Source organism: Polypterus senegalus, chromosome 7 (assembly GCF_016835505.1).
Source record: "Polypterus senegalus isolate Bchr_013 chromosome 7, ASM1683550v1, whole genome shotgun sequence".
NCBI lineage: Eukaryota > Metazoa > Chordata > Cladistia > Polypteriformes > Polypteridae > Polypterus > Polypterus senegalus.
In genome coordinates, this window is record NC_053160.1 from 165856802 (window position 1) to 165869084 (window position 12283).

The 12283-nt window shown below is 36.7% G+C and overlaps 1 protein-coding gene across 5 annotated transcripts in view; it reads left to right on the forward strand.

Annotated features, from left to right (window-relative positions):
* Positions 1-12283, forward strand: part of ptbp3 (polypyrimidine tract binding protein 3) — a 132934-nt gene that overhangs the window by 66255 nt on the left and 54396 nt on the right. For 3 of the 5 annotated variants that reach the window (XM_039759514.1, XM_039759513.1, XM_039759516.1), the window contains one exon: positions 5734-5809. In XM_039759514.1, coding sequence (XP_039615448.1) covers positions 5734-5809 — 76 coding nt within the window. Of the gene's footprint in view, positions 1-1010; positions 1101-5727; positions 5810-12283 lie in introns of those variants that run through there. The other 2 variants (XM_039759517.1, XM_039759518.1) reach the window with 2 other exon arrangements.

Genomic DNA, 12283 nt, shown 5'->3' on the forward strand with positions numbered 1-12283 from the left:
CACATATGGTATTCATGTATTGAACGTGATGGAGAAGAGGTTGAGACATTCCTGTAAATCATCTTGCACATATGAAGTATGTTTTGTGAATAAATTGTTTCTGCCATTCAAATGTTAACATAATTTTGACTCATCCTGTATTATAATGCTGAGTCAAGTATACTTTAGAACAAAAAGATTACCCGTTATTTGACTAAATCTACTGTGCAAACATTCTTTGGAAGTCTTAAGTAGCATCATCTTTGCAGGAACTATATTTGAACCCTTGGTTTTGTGGGTACATGTGTTTCCCACTTTTTAAAATAATTGTTTCATTCTTATACTATTTATAATACTATATTTGTTTAAAAGATGCTGTTTTTAGACACAGAGTGTGCATGTTTGTACATTAGGGAGTTTTTCAGTTTAACTGAGAGCAATGTCTAGTAAAGTGTCTTTCTCTTTTTAAGCATGCCCCCTGCTAGCCCTCCCTTTACAGGCCCTCTAATTAGAGTGTAGTGTCTCTTTTGTTTTGTCGGCGCTATCTGGTTACCAGTGGAGGGGTGAGCTTCAATAATTGATACAGTAGACAAAGGAGCAGGCAAATGCAATCCTAGCGAGTAAGCCTGCATGCATACAGGACAGCTGTTCCCAACATAACCAAAGAACAGGCGTTTCTAGGGTGATTGCTAATCAACTTGCGAAAGCAGCAGCTCATTTTATTTATTTATTTTTATCATCTTAACTGTGATGCTGGTGGTATAGCTTGGGCTCTATCAGGCAGGGTATTGGGTTTCATGCTCCAGTGACAGCTTTGCTGGCTAAGGTTAATTTGTTTATCCACAACAGAAAAGGGTTTTTATAGCTTCCTCTGCAGTTGCCAAGCTCTGCCCCCCTTCTCTCTCTCTGCTGAAATCTTCCTCTTGCTGCCTTGTCTGTCTTCACTGTCACATCCACCCTTTCCTCGAGTTCCTTTCTTTTACTTCATCTTGGCCCTACATGGCCTCTATCTTATTTTCCTTACCTTATAATCTGGATTATTGTATTGCTGTGCTCCTCTCTGATAGTCTTCAAGTCTGAAAAAGGCAACTCTAGCTTGATATGCTATTCAAGAGCAAAAGGTATTTGATGTCTGCTAATTTTGTAGAGGCAGAGTTTATGAGTAAGTGTGCGTGTATGCATGTATGTGTGTGTGTGTGTGTGTGTGTGTATATATATATATATATATATATATATATATATATATATATATATATATATATATATATATCTCCCTATTTATTTATTTTTTTTGTTTAAAGTTTCTGAAAACTGCACCTGGAATTATTTATTTAGTTATTAATGATATACAATTTTGATTTCATATTACTTTGTGAAGTGAAGTAAAAGGTTTTTGGCCACCTTGCCTCCCTATAATCTGTGATGTAGTTTCAGCCATTAGTTACACTTGGTTCATTGATTGGCATTATATATATATATATATATATATATATATATATATATATATATATATATATATATATATATATATATATAAAAATGTATATAAATCTATAAATATATATAGACATTTTTAGAGAAGACAGTGTCAAGTTCTGGTAACATTAATGCTACTGTTCTGATGATAGTTAACTTGTTGAATGTTGTGTGTTTCAGCCAGAGGGACTGTGGACCACAACTGTTTCAAACCAATTTTGATTGCTCCCTTAGGATAAATGTGGGATAAAAAATTTACTGCGTAATAATTTAAATTGCAACCTGCAGCCCAATTAAGTTTATGGAAGTGAAGCAAAATACATTTTAGCATATGTTGATTGTCATTGTGCTAGTGTCATTTTTCTTCTTTAAGAATAAGAGCAGATGTACTCTGGTTTTCCTTCTAGAATAGTGTTAGTTGGTTGATGAGTCTAAATTGGCTCACTATGTGTGTGAGTGATATACTAACACTTTATTCAGGGTCTGTTCATGACTTGGGTCTATTGCTGTATAGTGCTCTTAGTTTATTAGATGATGTATTCCTGAAGATGTGACCATTTCATCATAGCTTTTATACCTGAGAGACCTAAAGAACAGAATTAGGTTGTCTTATTAAAATGTGGCATATGTGTAAATTGTGTGTCCAGCATTTGAAATCTTACTTAGCTATAGCTGCAACTGTTGGGTTAGCAGCTTATGCATTTTACAAATGTATTTTATATACTGTTTAAGATGCAGATTTTTGTCTTCAAGGCTTAAAAGACTCAGAAGGTACATCTAATAAAGTTTCTCCCAAAAGTTTTATTTGCACTTTAAACTCACAGCTGTAGCTGAGCTAATTGTATATTTTTCTATAATGCATAATCTCTTCCTGGTCAGTCATGCAATTTAAAACTAAAATGGAAACCGGTGACATTTTTATTTAATAGCTGTTTTTACTCAAGGTAACTTTACATTATCGTGGTATATTAACATTTGTTACACTTTTTATGTAACTGCTTCACAGGTAGTTTGTTTAAGGGATTAGCATTTCAGCTCCTTTAAGTCTTTATCCACTTATTTAGTATTTTAATCTTTTTATCAAATGTTCCTTCTGTATGTGGTAATGAAAATGGTTATTTGTTTCTTTTGCAAAATTTTGATTAACCTGAAGTGTATAGATAGTTAGGAAAATGATTTTTTTATATATATATTTATTTGGCATTTTTAACTAATTTTATTTTGACTTGAGATCTTTGCTGTCATTGTTCTGTTTTGGAATAATTGAATCTTGAATTGCCTACAGCAACATAACAGACTGCACTTTAAGTACCTACTGCATGGAGAAACCTTTGTACCTACTTTGTTTGTGGACAACTGTGTCTGTCATTTGCACAGAGATCCTGGCAACCATATTTCAAAGGTCACAAAGTGGCACATCCCCATCAATGAATATGTGTGTTTGTGTGTAGGTGTGGTTCACAGTTAAAACTACTGAGAATGAACATGAATTCGTAATGTGTTTAATCTGTGTGTAAGTTAGACAAGTCCACTCCTCTCAGTTTAGGATATGTCTATGTTTACCATCAAGTTATTCACTGGTACACACTAATGGTGTTTAATAGATAATTCATTTGAGTTTTTTTTTTTTTTTTAATTTCAGAAATGTTATTTTTAGTGTTCAGACCATACACTGTTTGTGTGAACAGAGCAACTAATTCCATCCAAATATAGTCTAATTGAGAAAATATTTTCAGAGTGCGATCATGTTCTTGCCCCTTGAATATGAAACATGATAAAACCCTGGCTTTGAACTGCTCTTCATTTAGCATTTTTCTAATTATGCAGCTGCTTCCCTTTTTTATATTAACTTTGGCCTGTCTTTCTTTGAATTATGGAGTAGTTTGTGCATAATACAACTCTATTTTAAAATATTAATTTCAATGTTCCCCAGTATTCATGCACAAAAGAATAATTTCATTGCTAATTCATATAGGTTGACATAGAAACAAAAGTACACAGATGTTTCACATTTCCTCCAGTTCTGCAGGTTTTTAACGAATACAGAGATTGTGCCACTGAAGATATGAAATTCTTATTATAAATAAAGCACAGGAATTGATAATACATTTTAATACAATATTTTTTCATAATGACCAGCAAGAAGAAGCATATTTATACAGATTTGGGGTACCCAGCAGCTACTGACTGTTACTGTAAGATGATGTGATTTTTCTAGAACTACTGCCAAACAGGACATATTTTCTAATTCTGGTTGGACATGCAAGTATGTATTTCACTATACAGTACTCTGCATGTGGAACTACAGTTATTACTATACTTGCAGTATTAGTGTGCACATCTATGTCTTTTACTTCAATATCTATGTTAACAATCCTCACCCATATGTTAACTTCATGTAACCAGAAAAATTCCTGCAGAGCTACTTCAGTATCATCTTACCTGTCATTCATGTCTCTGGTGACTGTACTGAATTCAGTAGACTGATTGGGAGAGCATGGGCGGTCATGAGGTCGCTGGAAAGGGGTGTGTGGCACTCCCAATATCTATGCAAAACAACGAGTCCTAGCACTTCCTGTCTTGCTATATGGCTGCGAGACATGGACGCTGCCCACTGACCTGAGACAAAGACTGGACCTCTTTGGTACTGTGTCTCTTTGGAGAATCCTTGGGTACTGCTGGTTTGATTTTGTGTTGAATGAGCAGTTCCTCATGAAGCACTGAATGAGGCACATTACCTGCATTGTGAGGGAGCGTCCGTTACGGCACTATGGCCATGTGTTTTGCGATTCCCAGAGGGTGATCTGGCTTGCAGGATCCTCATTGTTGAGGACCCAAGTGGCTGGAACAGGCCAAGGGGATGCCCATGCATTCACTTTTTTGTTAATATACCCAATGCCATGTTTTGTAATGATGTGCTTAAGTTACCCGGGATGTGTATGTTAAGCAGATTTTTGTACGTGACCTGGAGTATCTTTTCTATAGGTAAAAATACTGTCAAATGTCCTGTAAGAAAAAATAATCAACACTTTGAATCAGGAAAGTTTATAAACAGATATCCAAAGATTTGACAATATTATTAGTCACTATTTAATTGCTGATTTAAAAAAAAAAAAGGAAAATAGTTGTTCTTTGAATACCAAACCATGATGGAGTTAACTAATAAGAATTTAAAAGGTAACCTCCAGGAAAAATGGTACAAGATACAAAAAAATACTTGTACTCAAATACAAAGAATGTTGAGTGGCAGCCCATATAATAAGGAAATACATAAAAAAGAAATGGGTGGTTTGGTAGAGCAATAAAAGGCCTCATTTTCATCGGCAGCACAGAGTAGCCCATTTGGAATATATCAAATGCCAGCCACAGAAATGTTAGTACTTCTGGGATAAAATATGAAAAAATGAACTTCTCCAGTGGCAACCATAAACTATACATTTGAATAGGAATCAAAAAAGTTTTATAAAGAGAAACACACCATCCTTATTGTGGAGCTTGGGAAGTTGATCTCTGCTCTTACCATGGTGACCTACAGCAGAACAGGAAGTTTGGTCTAAATTGACAGCATGATGAATGCATGCATCAGCCTGAAAGCTATGCACAGAGATGAAGTTGTGCTTTGGATTCTTACCATGTTTGAAAGTCTAAGTCCAAATTCACCCTTCATTGGCTGCAGTGGAAGAAATTGAAAGTCCTGAAATGGCCCTCACAGCTCCTGGACCTCCGCATTATTAAGCCACTGTAGACAGCTGTGCAGTATGTGCAGGAATTAACGTGACATGGAGGCTTTTTGTCAAGAAGAGGTGGCAGTTTTACTACCTGAGAAGGTAAAGGGCCTCATTGACAACTATATAAAAGGCAGCAAGCAGCCATTGTGGCTCAAGGAGGCAACCTATGATAATAAGGACCATGGGTGTGTAAACTTTTGTGAAGGGTCATCTGTGCTATTTTAGTTAGAAATGTATAATAAATGCAAAATTCTTTGATGACAAATAAATTCATTTGAGTACACTGGCTGAATTTTCAAATGTTACTTGCAGATGTTAACACTTCCTTATCTGTGCCCTGATGCTTGAATCTCGTTGTTGCTTATTGTCAACATCAGTTCTCTGAAGAAAGTTTAAGAATAATACATTTGCAACACAACACCTAAATAAGTGATGTTACAGGTAAACTGTAAGGATACCAGAAATATTTTATTAACCAAGAGTAACTAATTTTCATGTATTCTATTTGTAATCGCAGGTATCAGTAAAATAGTCTCTCTTTGTTTTACAGCGCGGATCTGACGAGCTTCTTTCTTCTGGATTTGCTAACGGTCCTTCTACCATGAACAGTTCTACTCCTTCTGCAGGTACTATATTTGTTTTTGAACTAGTGAGAATGTACAATTCTGTTTGCAATATGTTTTATAGTGAATAACAAATTATTTGTTTGGTACAGAGGTTAATCTGGTGTACATGAAAGAAACAAAAAAGTGTTGTCCTAGGGTTAGGTATTTAGTGCTTTACACGATGTTTTAATCTGGCATTGATTTTTGTGACTTTCTGTCATTTATAGTTGTTGTCTTATTCCATCATCAGGTAAAGTTAAGTTATTTTGCTGAAATGTATACATGAATGAAAAAAGGAAATGGCTACGTGCATTTTCTAAATATAGTATGCTATTAATACAACAAAACAAGAATAGATGAAAAACTAGTGAAAACCATTTGAAATTTTAGAATTCAAACTAAATCTGTGTATACTGTAGTTAAAAGTCTCCCTTGGGAAAAAATTCTGTGCTTCCACTATGCATAAACAGAGACATTTCAGCTGATTTCCAGGAGGATTCGGTGTCACACAATTTATTAGGCCTTAAGCTTCATTTTGAAGAAGATTCCAAAATCGAGAAGATTCTTGTGTTACTTATTTTTCCTTGATAATATGTGGTTATTGTATCTAACTACATTATAGTAATTTTAAAAATACTAGCAGAAATGTTTTGTAACAGTTGCATTATTAGGTTCATTCAGTTTTGTTCCATTTTTGGTGTAAGAATGTGTAACTTTAATATATAGATTTTCAGATTTTTAACTACACTGTCAAAACAGTTCTGAGCACAGTCAAAATCTGATTTTACATGCCCCCTTTTTTGTGTACTGAAAGTGAGTCTTGGTATTGAAGTAAAGTGTGTGTTAGTACATCAAATGTCTACTGATAATCTCTTAAAGTGAACTCAGCATAGATATAGCAGAATCTTGGACTAAATTCTTTTTCATTGATACTTTTAATTTTTTAGCAAAAATAGAAAAAAGTGAAATTCCCATCATCATCACAACAAACAGAATGATTTGACTTAACAGCAAGGCCACAACATATCTACATGTACTTTCCTGTCCGTTGAAAGAAATAAAAAGAAACCTTGGGATGAATATCCAGTCGGATTGTGCTTCTAAGACATGTGCTGCCAAACAGTACTTACAATTGTCTGCCTTTCAGACGATTGCGCTATGAGTTCTTGCTTAGCATATTTAGCTGTATTTCCTGGTACATAATTGCCATTACGCTGGGCCAGAAATGCAAACTGATTGAAAGTGGTTGGGCCTGAAACAAGCTGAAAAAAAAAAAATGAATTGGAGAGAGAATGTGTTGTTCAGTGCATTGCCACTATTTCCTATTTATTTTAAATCACATCTACAAGTTTGTAGTATGTTGAACCATTCACAGTTTGTCTATAATATTAGGTGTACAGGATACCATTTAGAAAACAGCAGTTATATTAAAAAAAATTAAGGCTATTCATATCTATATATATTGGAAATACAGTAATCCTTGGCAGCTACCATTTACCCTCTCTGCTATTAGATGAAGCCAGAAAGCCAGCATTAACCCTCTTACGTTACTGGTCATTGCAGAGAATAAATGAAAACTCATATTTGCCAAATTTGGACAGTACCCATGAGAATCTGGCAGCTGGAAGGAACATGAGAAATTCTTTAATAAGTAATTAAAATTACAGAACCAGATACTTTATTTTTTAAAGCTGAAGATAAATTAAGCAGAATGCAGGGGTATTCAAACAGGCAGCAGAGCAGTAATGTATGGCCTTTCTACGAGGGGCATTTAATAATTTATTTACCTCAGTAGGAAAGAAGAGATTTCAAAACTGTTTTATTTTTCAATATAGTCCCCTGATAGCTCCTTACATTTCATACACTGTTCCTGCAATGACTTTAACCCTTTTAAAAAACAAAAAATCTTCTGCTTGATCTTAAAACCAGGACGTCATAGCTTCCTCAATGTCTTTACTTCAAAACTCGGTACATGAAATAATCTGAGGGAGCCAGGTCAGAACTGTAGGGTGGATGGTTCAGCTGCTGGAACCCACATTCTCAGATGTGATTGACATGACATGTGAACTAGCACATTGTCATAAAGAAACAGCATGCCTGCTGTCAGTTTTCCTCGTCTTTTCTCCTTGATTGACTCCTACTCATTGTGTTGGTGTAACTCTCCCCGGTTATGGTTGACTTGTGTGGCGTGAACAGCAGAAGCAAAAGTCATTCAATTTACCAGAAGACTGTTGCCATGACTTGGGCTGCAGATGTTTCTGTCTTTTTTTTTTTTTTTTGGGAGTGGGGAATGACTTGTGCTTCCACTGCATTGACTCCATTTTCGATTCAGGATCTCTGTGAAATACCCAAGTCTCATCTCCAATCACCAAATGACGAACAAATTCACAGAACGTCTCCAAGTTCTTCTGACTGCCTTATGGCTGCCTGACATGGCATCAGCATTCTTGGGACATATCTTGCACTGACCTTTGACATGCCAAACTTTTTATTAATTATCTTCCAGACTTTACCTGCCAAGATGCCCATTTCTTCAGCTGTTCGGGAAACCTTAATTCGTCTGTCTGACAAAATGAAATCCTCAGATTTCTTGTACATTTCTGTGGAAGTTGCCTCCACAGGCCGTTCAGTGTGAGGGTCATCTTCAATGGACTCTCTACCCCACTTAAACTGCTTGCTCCAAACTTTTACTTTGTTGGATGATGGGGCAGACTCACCATAAACTGTAATCATGCATTCATGGAACTCCTTGGCTTTTACCCTCACTGAGTGTTGCTCCAAATCTAGCATTTTCTTACTTGATTTGCATGAGGACCCTCCTAAAACCTGTCTCTTGGAGTGTTCGTCTCACACTGAGCCACAACTGTGCATGAGTAACCTGGAGACGAGTCACAACATACCCAGACCTGTTTCAACAGGCCAGCTACTTCCATTCTTACTGGGGTAGATAAATTATTGAACACCCCTCGTATGATGTTAGTGTATGACCAATTTCACTCCATTCTATCCTTTTTTGTTTTTTAGTCTTCCTGTGTGAATTGTGAGACTGGCATACTCGATATTTGCATTGTAAAGATGTAAACTGTTTAGTTTTTTGCAGTATGTCTGTTGGTTTGGTTCAAATTACTAGTGGCACAAGAATCAGTTCAAAAACAAAAGGCAGCTTGAAAGATGAAATCATGCTGATTGTATGCGCTTTGCGACACTACACACTCCATAGGTGCAAGTGAAAGCACCCTAAATTTGAACTGGTAGGCCCGGAAAGGCGCATAAGACACACATTTTAGAGAAAGTGTGGAATAGCCAACTTAAATTAAAAAAAACAAAAAAAAAAAACACACAGAATTTGCGGTACAAAGTTCACATGTCATATAATATGTTCAGCACAAATTCAAATAACACTAATCAACATATTTATCTTCAGCTTGATCAATTTTTTTTTCAAAATTACACAGCTCTTGTTGTCAATGTCAGTCCTTGGAACCTGATGAGTCTGCATCAATATCATTGTAATATATAATTTTCATAAGAGCATGAAGCCCCTACTGTACATGACATGTTTGATTACTTCAAAACAAATGAACTATGCTCTAATGTACATGACATTTCAATATGTTTGCAAGTATGTGTTCTGTGAACAGCATTGCCCTCCCTTAAAACAAGATCAGTTATCATGTCTATGAATGGAACTGCTTGTGTGACTTGCCACCCTGCAAACACAGCTGTAACTGATTAATGTGACAAGGCATGGTCTTTGTCCAAGTCGTCCAGTTTGAAAACTGCATAATATTTGACAAGGTGCACACTGGAAAATCAGTAATCCAAGGTTTCTGTCAGCATTTTTGTTGCTTGTACACAATAAAATATCACAAAGTTATTAATTAAAATGCAAAACAATTTCAATCAATTGTGCTGAACTTCACCCTCCCCAGAGAGTAAACTGAATTACATACTGCAATTTCAAAATACTTTATATTTTTCTTTTCAGCTCAAACTCGGCTACAATAATACTAAACCAGTAAGTGGTTCAGGATTATAAGCAGCTTGTAAATTCTTCTAAAAATGCACAACAATAGTTTTAAATCCAGGCAGTCCCCGGGTTACGTACGAGATAGGGACTGTTGGTTTTGTACTTAAGTTGAATCTGTATGTAAGTCAGAACAGGTACATTAGTTTAATAAATGATATTATTGACCGACTGTAACCAAGTGCTCTGCCAATGAATGATGGAGTTTCACCTCTCTCTGGCCTTTTTATTATTTCTTCTTTATTTTTCAATGGTGATGGTTTTCCTCTTCTTTACTGTATCACCAGCATTTGCATCAGATTTGTGTTTCAGAGACATTCTTGAAGGGTGAAGACAAAACGTTAAGATGAGCTCTTCTGCACAGCACTGTACACGCTATCACAGCCGGAAGGCACCTTACATCAATACGTCTGATGTATAGTGTGGTCCAGATCTAATCATGCAATTTTCATTACGCTATAACTTGTTCAGTTTATTACATAGAAAATCACCCGAAAAATCCTGGACCATCGAGAAGTAATCGAACTGATGACATGAAGAATCGTCTTCGTGCCGAACTGGAATCGTCCCCTGCATAAATCAAAGTCATCCAGACAATCTGGATCTGCATAATTAGATCTGGGCCACCCTGTACTGACAAGAGGCAACTTCCTACTATGTGTGTAACAGTACAAGCAGGCTTGCCATTGAGAATGAATGGGGGCAGCGAGGGGCGGTTCATCACCAGCCGACCTCACAGTCACCTCCACTACAGCATGCTGCCTGCAGTGTCCGCCGCACCACCGCCCCCATTCAACACGCAGCCATCCGAGGCACACTACAATGCTACCCCCCGCCCCCCCGTTCAGCCACAACTGGGTCACCGCTTGCAGCATTGCCAGCCCACCACCGAGAATGAGCGGGCAGCCGTGTCTGGTGGACGGACAGTGAAACTGCTTGCCGCTGGGATCTGCCCGAGGGACGCTACACTGCGCGAGCAGCGAAATCACCCTCCAGCCTCCGTCCAGCCACCGCTTGCAGCGTCCCCAGGCTGAAGATGATGGAGCAGCAGTTACTGAGGTGCATGCGTCACAGCTGCGGCCCCGTTCGTATGTCGTAGGTCAGACGTACATAACCTGGGGACAACCTCTATTTGTAGGAAATTGTATTTAAAACACAAAAAACACACTGGGCAGTTGTGAAACTATGCTAGCCATAGGTCAGATAATCCATTCACAATGTTAACTGTATAGCTAAAACCTTTTTATTGTTGCTTATTTTTTCAAGGAAATAGGCAATGGGCAGAGTCAAAGGTCTTTATTTGCTGAATGTGTAGAAGGGTGGGTTTGTTCTCACATCAGTGAATTACATCTGAGCTCAGGTAATAGTCTTGTGCCACTCTAGTACAAAGCTTTGAAATATTTATTGTAGAGCACACAAACTATATAAATAGAAGGTGCATTTTACATAAACAGATGCATGTATTGTAAAAAAAGTTTGACTATATATCGAGGTATGCTTTGTGAGAACACCTTTGGAGTATTGTGTGCAGTTTTGGTCTCTACACGACAAGAAGGACAAAGCAGCACTTGAAGCTGTGCAGAAGACAGCAACAAAGTGCATCCCAGGTCTTGAGGACATGTCCCAAAGATGCAAAGAATGGTGTGTATCAGAAGAAAAATACCAAGACCTGTTGTTGAAGTAGAAACATTGACAACCTTTAAGAAGTTTTAGAATGAGACATTGTGACAACTTAGCTCTTTTTTACGTCAAGTGTGTTATTCCTTGACTGGCTGCTTATGCCAGCAGTACTTACCTGTTGTCCACCAGCTGCTGTTTTCATTTATTTTAAGGCAAACAATAACCAATGCTTCATGTACATTTTTTAATATTTTATTCTGTATTATTTAACATAGTAGTTTCCAGATTACTACACACTCATTTTGCAGATTTATCCTAAATTACCTTAAAAAAAGGTGTCTGCTAAATATTTACAATGAGGGTGAAATACTTGAAGACCATCACAATGCAGTATTTAATGCATTAGGTTGCTTCATTTCAAAAATATTTAAAGCCTCACCAGTGCCTCTATTTTTATATTGTTAAAGAGAGAACATTACGTCTTTTTGCCTCTAGAAGCTAAAAGAAGCATAGCGGTTGAGAAAAATTGATTGAGTGCATTTATAATGTCTGTGGGACCACAAGTGATTTTTTTTCTGGGTTTACTATGTGCATTACAGAATAAAGGTGCAGTGCAAAGTGTGTCTTGTTCCATTTTCTCATTGATTACATTCTTTTGCTTACATTTAATGACGTTTCTGTGGAGTGGCGAGTGTTACTGTCATTTCACACCTACAGTTTTCACTTTGCACACTGCATTCACAAAAGTAACATTAATTACAAACTTATTTAGTATAAAAATAGCACAGCTGAAACATAAATGTAGTCCTCAGAATTTTTAACTCATGTTCGAATGTATTCTGATACGT